Genomic DNA, 9,441 nt, shown 5'->3' with positions numbered 1-9,441 from the left:
TGTAATGCTAAACCACAGATAAACATTACTCATGCAGCAAGAATGTGTTTCTTCCTTCGGATGGAGGTCCAATATTGCCCTCTTGAGTATGCCAAACAGCATGGGGTACTTCATTTACCATCTGATTGGCACACGCTTCAGTTTTGAATCAGTTTGGAGATGAAATTGTTGGCTAAAGCTCTGGAAACTCTGACTCCAGAGTTGTCAGGCAGGCTGTCTTTACTTTGAGAAAAAAATAATTCTCTTTAATAACACTATATTACTTGGCATTTTATCTGTTTTTACATTGTTTGCTAATGTTTTGCATTTCTGCGCATTGTGCAGCACCCCAAGAACTTTAGTAAGGGGAACTTCATTAAAAAATAAAATGTTGTTTATTATTTCAGCATGCGGTAATAAAATTGCTACATGTTTGGGGAAATATTCCAATACAAGCTATTTTGGTGGCACACAAAAAAGGTCAGTCATTGCATGCTGATACAAAAAGATACATTCACTGAAAGGCAGAAATTTCTTAACATAGCTCATTTTCAAGCCACCTCTTACAATGCAGAGGATTCTAAGGGTTGAGGGTTTATTTCTCCATTTACCTTGTACACAAAGGAAATTATCCCATAAACTTATGCTTAAATTTTTTTAGTCAATGTTATTTTGCACAGCAACAAGCTTATTTCTTGTATATTTAAAGACATACAGTTTGGTTTATTATTTTATTGATACTAATGGAAATTATGCACAAGAGGAAAACACATTATTTGAAGGTCTGACTCTAATGCCTTCCCTATCCTAAAGCCAGTAAGTATTCTGTGAGCAGAGGGCTTGGACAATTGGTTCTGAATTCACTTCCTTAGGTACGTGCAACTCTAAAATCATGAGTTCTTTCCAACTCAAACCCTCATGCAGCTTTCCACTTCAGCGTTTTTTCCACTTACTGCCATGAATGACACATCCACATGTACACTCACATTTTGTGAGGGCACACACAGGCAGGCAAACACTGTTTCCAACATACTTCCTTTCTTTACAACTGCTGTGTTGTAACCAATCACCACAGTTATTTTGCACAGCAATCTAATAGCTCCTTTTTTAATTAGTTTCTCTCACATCTAGTAACCTGCCTTCATAGCCGTGAAGCCTTTCAGAAAACTTTCTCTCTTACCTGAGCCCACGGTTGTGGCTCCCTGTTGTGGGAAACCCCCAAGGATCCAGCTCCATTAAGTACTCCTGTCAATGCAGATGCTGTTGGCTGTGGGAGGTACAGCCACACTGCTCATTCTGGAGGTGAAGGAGCTTCTGTATCAAGATGAGGGTCAACCAGTACTGAACAACACGAGTATAATCTCTACCTCTGTCCTCCTAACAGATGTATTTCTAAAAGTACACAGAATCATGCTTTTTCTTATAATGCTCTTCTTCATTAAAGTTTTTAAAGTAATGTATGTCTTCAGAACATACGATTCCGATTTCAATGAACTCTCGACTGCACCACCACATTCACTTTACACAAGCGTTTATTTCACCATCCATTTGAGTAACGAGTAGTTCTGATCTCGAGAAAAGGCTCTGATGATATAAGTCAGTGCTACAAAGGTGTTTCTATGATTAAGACGACTTCTTTGGCTGCAGGTTTTCTTCGTTCCCAGGAACAGGTTTGCCAGTGCACCATTTTTCTGAGTGGTGTTTTGGATACCGCCTACCAAATGGCTGCTCAATACTTTGTCCTCTCACAAATGATGTCTGATAAACGGTTAAGCCATCCTCCCTGCTGGGAACTGATTCATGAGCCCATAGGAAGAAGTTATGCGAGTTCTGCTGCCGTCTCTCTGGTGGCGGTTTCTTTCTGCCCATACCCTAGGAAAAAAAATTGAAAGAAAACCTCATGTAAACATATGACTGACAATCACAGTTTCACAAATCAATCTTGTAACAGTCACTAGCCCACTAGGAAGTTAACAAAGCTGTTACCACAGCAATTTCAAGAATTCACGGTTAAAAATAATATTGACAGACTTGCCTGCATGAACATTTCTAGTTGCATACATAGTGGGAAATCTGTTGACCTTCCATCTCTTATTACTAATAAGCCACTTAAGACTTTGCATTTCTGTAGCACAGTATATACTCAAGGCTATTTAGCTATACTCAGCTAAATTAATCTTCAGAGTAACCCAAAATAGGTTAATAATTTTATGCTCGGACTGCAATAAAGATACGGAGACAGACCGTGAAATCTGAATCTTCAAAGCTATCCCTTGTGTGTCCAAACACAGAGACAGAGCCTGGTTTTCACACTCCGTAGCGTGCAGGAAATTTATTTGGATTATGGTTGATCAGGATCTCTAAAACTATGAGACGTCGCACAAAGTGCACAGAAACAGAGGTTACTCAGTGAATAATGAATACCAAAAAAAATCTAGTTCTATGAGAGCCCAAGGTCAGGCAAACTTCCAATATCACAATCCGCTGCTTCCTCCTCTACTCATTATCTTGTGAACTGCACCATTTCCTTTGCTGCCAAGAAAGATGACAACAATCTAAGACAAGCAGAAAAACTTGAAACAGTTGCACATACAGAAAAGCCCAAAACAATTTAAATTCTACTCAAAGTTGTGACTTCTACAACATATATTTAAACAGGTATATTATAAAGAGATGTATATTGGAAAAAAATACATTCTGGAGATATATTGTGGATTTTGGTTAAACTTACGATGAGTCTGAACCAAATATGTGGAACTGTGAACTATGGGTGGCTGAGACTCTTACAAAGTTCATTACACAGCCGAGCACTTTTAGCAGACTAAAAGGGCATAAAACTGGGTACAAAACCATGTTGAGACATAAAAAACAGGTCCACTAGAAAATGCCTGTCAGAGACCCAAATGATGGGGTTTTCATTCCTTTGAATTCTGCCACTCCCAATGCCCATGTGTGCTGCTGTACACACATGCCAGACGCACAGGAGTCCCATCCCTATACTAAAAAAAGTGTGTTTTCCTTTACTGGTTTCATTTTTCTCTTCACATACTTTTTAGCATCTATATTTTTTGCAGGGGAGATAACGGATACTGCGGTTAAACTCTGGCAGACTGAGAGATATGAACTTGCTGGGTACTCACGGAATCAAAGTACTCTCCAACATTCTGTAGACAGTGCCTGTTGTCATGAGAAGAAAATGGGAAATTGTTGTTCACTGCTTTCTGGAAAAAAGAAATCATAGAAAAAATATGAATTTTCACATAGTTTGGAGTCCGTCTTAGTTCTTATATTCTTATGTTGAAGTTACAGCTGCCAACGCTCTAACACAGAAGTTGTATTCATATATTAAATCTTCAACTGCACACAGTTTTATAAAGGTAATGTGGACTCTCTGCATGCCCTTGACTTGCTGAATATATACATGACTAATACAGAAGTGTGAATTTTCAAATAAGAAATGATACATTCTGGCTGCAAGCTGCAAAACACTAGATACATGTCAAGATTGCCTCGTTTGATTCTCTAGTAAGCCTAAAGCTAATTAAAATGAACTACAAAAGGAACCTCAAAACTGAATTAATCTACGATTTATGTACTGGATGTCATGTACACTGCTTGTTGCAGGGGAAGTGGAGGAAGTATTAATTGCATAACTAATTTATAATCTGATTCTTTAACATAATGTTCTTGCAGTCTCTAAAATGAAACTAGAGTTTTAGAAGAAAAAAAGGACAACTGCAAAAGAAATATTAAAAAAGTAATTTAACATTAATGTTTTTAAGTTTGTTTATTAAATATCATGGCAATATTATGAGAGTAGCTAAAAACTGAAACACCGAAAACTCTTCTGGACTCTCAGATTGCCTTTGTTCTTCCCCAAGCTTTATTTTCCTGCTTCATGTTGGGAACTTCATGTTTTTCCTGTAAATGCTCTAGCAATTTTTATTTTTAACATTGTGGAATACATTTTTCATCTTCCAACTATGATATTCACCTCCAAACAGGAGAGTGAGTTTTAATGCAAAACGATTTTTAAAACTTATTTCAAGAGTGAGTGAATCCAAATCAGTTCTAAAGATAAATGTAACTGAGGGCCTGGTCCAGCAAGAAGAATCACTAAACACAACATTTGCCTGCACAGAGTCAGCTGCATGATGGTATCTTAGGGTATTTGGTATACCAGACAGATTCTCCACCTTTTTCAGGTATGATGCCACAAGTTCATTTGTTCTCTCATACAGATTCAACGAGACGGTAGTTCAATGGATAAGTAAATTCAACAAATGCATTCTCACATATGTGTTCAAAATAAATACTTTCAGTAAAATGTAAGACTTGCTATAATATCCTACTGAAATGACACATCAATCTCAACATTTTAGGAATAGTGATTTTTTACTAGTGCCTATATGCTGCAGGAGAATTCAAAACCAAAATGGTAAATATTGAATATCATGTCCTGGAAGGATTCCCCCTATTAACTAATGGTTAAAAAAAAAATCTATTACAGAATCATTATATGACTATCATGTAGGAAGAAATAAGAGGTAATATAAGCTTAAACGGTACTGCATTTCTGAGAAAATTAATTAACTCACAGCCAGTGAGTTCCCTCATGCAGAGACATCCAGCTTCCCATGCAGCGAGCTTCCAACATTCTATCAGCACTTTTTAAAAATGTCACATAAATAAACTTCCTCGGATTGTTCCAGTAACACCACATTTTAGCTTTTAATTCATTTTCCTACTCTCATCACTGACCTCATTTTAATTCTTGATTTATGACAGCTAGGAATTCCACTAACTCATTTTAAACAGTCATACTACTGGTGAGAAAAAGTCCATCGAACCCGGTTCTCCTTTTCAGACAGCGGCTAAGGCCAGATGCTCCACAGAAAGGTATCATTAATATCAGCATAATGTCCACTCATGCTACAATCTAATCTTCTTTTTTCACTAGCCCCAAACTTCCCTTTTGAATATTCCTTCCTATCCCATTTCTACTGTTCATTACAGCAAAATCTGTGAAATGAACTCAATGTAATTGCTATGCTTACAGAATATGGAAATAGAAAATGTTCTGTGCACAAAGTAGGTGGGTAAGGAAAAGCTCACTGCAATGATAAAATAAGGACATAAAAACGTGCTTATGAAATTGTAACATCTTAAGTATGCGTTACTCTTAAAACCAGTATTTTGTTTGTTTCCCAAATTGCCCCAAATCTCCTCATTTTTAAGCAATCCTTAAAAACGTTTCAAATGGGAAGCTTCTAACTTTCTAAGGATCAAAAAAATAATCCTTTGCCTAAATATGGAGAAATTCAACACTCAAAACAGATCATTGGATTTTAATTAAATGTTTTTATAGGGCTTTACATGCAGGTTTCGGACTGAGATTGACCATAATATATTCTGGCACATAAGTGTGTCTCAAACAGCTATAACAGCTAATAAAGGGGAAAAGTAACTGATGCTGGAAATGAGCAATAACTACAGCAGGACTTTGAGCATTCAAAATTAGAACTGAGTAACAGCAAAATATGTTTCTCCCTTAGCAATCATTTTACTCCCTGAGGCACAAAGTCTGCCAGTCCGCTCTGACTGCCTTGCTAACTACGGCAAGTGCTATTCTTACTTACAACTTAGCAAGTGATACCGTGCAAAAAGGAGCTCTGTAAATGGTCTGTATTGCCACAGTAACCCACCTGCTCCCGAGTTTTGTATGCTAGCGGCAAACTCTCCTCTATACGCTGAGCTTCTCCCAAGTCCTGGACCTGTTTTTGTGCAGAGCTTGTAATTGACTCAGGTTGACTCTGGCATACTTCAACATGAGCAAACTGGAAAATAATTAAAATTGTGATCCATTTAAAAAAAATAAGCCAACAACAACAAATCAGATCAAGAATGCAGGCAAAATCATATTTTCCCATGTAGTTTTTATTATTTGGATTGCAGCATCACCTAGTGGCCTCTGGAAAGATCAGGAAGCTCCCCCACATAACACAACCGCCACCATAAAAACATGATGTAGATAGTAAAACAGCCAAGACAATTGTATCTTCCAGGAACTTTCCAAAACTTGTTTATATAGCAATAATCCATCCAACAAAACCACTTATGCCAGAATACACCTATTCCCCGCCCTCCCCCCCCCGCCCGCTCCTGCTGCTGTACAACCACAGGTTTGAGAGCCCAAAGGTTTTGGGGAACAGCTCAGCCCAAGGTCAAGCTCAGACACTGAAGCCCAGCCTGTGCTAGGCATGTGTTGCTGTGCCCTGGGATGCCCAGATGTCCCAGCCCAAGGCCTCTGAGGAGGGCCATGGCATTTCTCCTGAGGGCCAGAACCGAGGCAAATATCTGCTGGCATTTTCTAGAAGATAATCAGCTAGGTTAAATATAAAAATAAGAGACATTCAGCACTGCTGGAAGGACGGAAGACAAATCCTGGCAGAGAGCACACTTCCTCTGAATACCTAGGGCGCTTTTCCACATAAACATCAGGAAGAGGAAACCAAGTTTCCTGCTAAAGGACCCTTAGCCCAGCGTTTTTTTCAAGAGTTTAAGGATAAAAAGCCCCAGCCGGTTCCTCACCCAAGCGCCAGGGCGCTGGTCGCTAGGCTGGGCACTCCTGCCCCGGGGCATCGCTCTGCTCTGCACCGCTGGCCCCGCTGCTCTGACTGAACAACCCCAGAACCCTGTTGTCCTGGTCACAGAGGGTGACATCACACCCTCCCTCATGTGTCACCAAGGGAATCTGGTGGTGCAGGGACATGCAAAGGAGCGAAGGCAACGCTGCTTTGCCAACAGACCGCAGGAGGGAAAACCAAAACAAACAAAACACACACATACGCACCAAACAAACCCACAAAAAGCCCCACCAACCCCTCCTGCTGCCCAAAAACCAAAACTCACCACCACACCAACAATTTGGTAAAAGTACTGAACGCGGTCTGAAAACGAGGGAGAAGTGGAGTTCTGTTTGAAAATTAATCAGTTCTGCACAATTACTTCAATGATGACACTTTACAATCTGAATGGCAATATCTGAAGGAAGTAGGGCCATTTTTGAAGAAAAAAACAAGGACACTGGATCTACTGAGATGCCACTTCACACATTCTTAAAGTCACTTCACACATACCCACATCTTACACACAAACAATATTTGTCAAAACAAACAAAACCAACAAAAATCAAACCAAAACAAAAAACCCAGCACAAAACAAACAAAACACCACCAAAAAAAAACCCAAAACCAACCAGCAACAACAAAAAAAACAAACACAAAATGAAACAAACAAACAACAACAAACCACAAGAACCCAAAACCAACATCAGAACCAACCAACCAAACCTGACGGCATCTTAAGGATATTTTGCCCTTGCGCACTGATTTGTCAGCATCCACGCTATTTAACTGGCAGCCCTGCCTGGGCTGGGGGTCAGGGCAGCAGATGGTGATTGTGACCATTGGGAACTTTGGGGACAGCTGGAGCAGGGACGTCACTGTCACCGTGTCACTTGCCTTGCTGGCCAGAAAAGTCTCAAGTCTGTTCATTCGCATCACAGACACAGTCCCAAAGATGGATTTAGCAGGCTTTTTTTTTCCATGTATAACATTTTTAACATGTTTTTCTGGATGGCCAAAACATAAAGCTTATTTAACAGAAATCAAAACGGAGGCGCAAAGTCCTTGCTTATCATGAAATGAACCCAAGGATGAGCTGCAGACAAGGCAGAACTCCTCACTAAATCAAGCACAAACCAAGACTTTCCCTCCCAGGCCTTGACAGACTGTAAAGAACATGACACTCACATGGCAACTGGCCTCTTTTCCAGTATACTGATACTCAAGGCTCACTTAGGTGGGAACTGGATACCATGGCAGCCAAACGGAAAAAGAAAAAATATGGCACTTGTATTAGTCAAGTGTGAATGATTCAGGCAGCCACAGTCATTTATTTTAAAGGCAATTGCAAAGTTTCTGCAGGAAAGTCTAGGTTTCCATCTTACTATCAGACACTGGTAGTATTACGAACACCATCTACCATCACTGAGCTTTTCAAGGCTTTCTTCTAAATGACCTACTTTGTTTCTCTAAGTACCTGTTGAAATTTTGATAACACAGATAAGAGCGATTATTTGGATGTTATTATTAATAATGCCATGCTACAAGTTAAATACAAAAGTAAACGACTTTCATCATGATTTGCAGGGCTAATGGAAACTTCGCTTATGAAATATAAGCTGTTCGAGATAATGCAATTTTGGTTAAAGAAAAAAATAAACCAACAATTGTAAACAAGCTCTAAGAGCAATGTGTTTCGGTCACCTTCATGATTGCATTGGCATCTCATCCTTGACTTTAATGAACTGTACCAAGGCCTGATGTGCCAGGATCAGATCAGAAGGCTCTGAGATAACTCATGCTCTTTTTCAGACTAACTCAGTAATAGAAACAACTAAGGATGGATAAAAAGCACAACAGGCAGAGGAACCTACAATTTGTTTTCAATCCATTCTACTCATTTTCAGATTCAATAACGGGGCCCATTATTGCAAACTCAAACAGCATTTTGTCTTTTAACGTATTACTCCACTAGAGTCTCATTTTTTTCTGAAGGGCTGCAATGGTTTTCTGTTGGCTGCTGTTTTGCGGTGAGATATGGGTAAAGCTAAAAAGAGTTTAAGGATGAAACCTAAAAAGCTCCCTTCCTAACAACATAAAGGGATTCTAAAGTAACATAAGGAATAAACAAATTAAGGAAGAGTTGTGCCAGTCTGCAACATCAGTAGGCACAGGTGCAATATAATAAAATTTTGCCTAAAGCTGCTTTAAAACATCATCTTAATTATATTCCTTAAATACAGTGAGTATATTTTCATACTAAAGTGTATTCTTGTATTTATAATATTGTGGCTACTGCTAAAAAACGTGCCCTCTGTTAGTAAAAATATGCAAAAGAATTTTAGTTTGCTTTACAAAGCAAACAAGGCTTATGCAATTACACTTTCTGTCCCCAAGATCTCATAATTTCCAAATCTTCAGGCCATTTTCAATCAACTTGGAGCAAAACAAAGAATTTCAAAGATAACTTGGATCATTTAAGCTCCATAAAGGCCAATGACAAGACAGATAAGTATCTTAGTAAGGAAAGGCAGTGACTGGCTCAGTTGCTATATGTATATATATAATATCTAGGAGGATGATGACAGGCAGTCAGCATTTGTACAGCCTGACCTGTCACAAACTGTACTGTCTTTTGTGGCATAATCATCTAAGAAGAAGAAAAGAAACATTATTATTTTTTGGGCACTATTCAGGCACCATTTGCTTGCTTAGCTCATCACAGGTAAGCCTTTGCCAAATTCGGTGCACAAGCATAGGCCAGTACACTACAATTCGTGATCACCCCACACTCTGAGTCACACCATCACCAAATGGTCACAGGTTTCATGGAGGT

The 9,441-nt window shown here is 39.1% G+C and overlaps 1 protein-coding gene across 3 annotated transcripts; it reads right to left on the bottom strand.

Annotated features, from left to right (window-relative positions):
* Positions 1-1,235: 1,235 nt before the first annotated feature.
* Positions 1,236-7,739, bottom strand: TEX36 (testis expressed 36). 3 transcript variants are annotated; one of them, XM_021292024.2, is made up of 4 exons: positions 7,332-7,550; positions 5,685-5,816; positions 3,120-3,200; positions 1,236-1,851 (listed from the first exon to the last, which is right to left on the bottom strand). In XM_021292024.2, exons 1-4 carry the CDS (start codon positions 7,539-7,541, stop codon positions 1,603-1,605), a joined length of 672 nt encoding a protein of 223 aa, XP_021147699.2. In that variant the 5' UTR covers positions 7,542-7,550; the 3' UTR covers positions 1,236-1,602. The 3 variants fall into 3 exon arrangements, with proteins under 3 accessions (XP_021147699.2, XP_013223545.3, XP_064922839.1); XM_013368091.3 differs by lacking the exon at positions 7,332-7,550 and adding an exon at positions 6,571-6,714; XM_065066767.1 differs by lacking the exon at positions 1,236-1,851 and adding an exon at positions 2,284-2,511 and having other exon boundaries at positions 7,332-7,739.
* Positions 7,740-9,441: the final 1,702 nt, after the last annotated feature.

The sequence above is a fragment of the Columba livia genome, chromosome 6 (assembly GCF_036013475.1).
Source record: "Columba livia isolate bColLiv1 breed racing homer chromosome 6, bColLiv1.pat.W.v2, whole genome shotgun sequence".
Taxonomy (NCBI): Eukaryota; Metazoa; Chordata; class Aves; order Columbiformes; family Columbidae; genus Columba; species Columba livia.
Note: the sequence above shows the minus strand (reverse complement) of the source record. Positions and strands in the feature narration are given on the sequence as shown.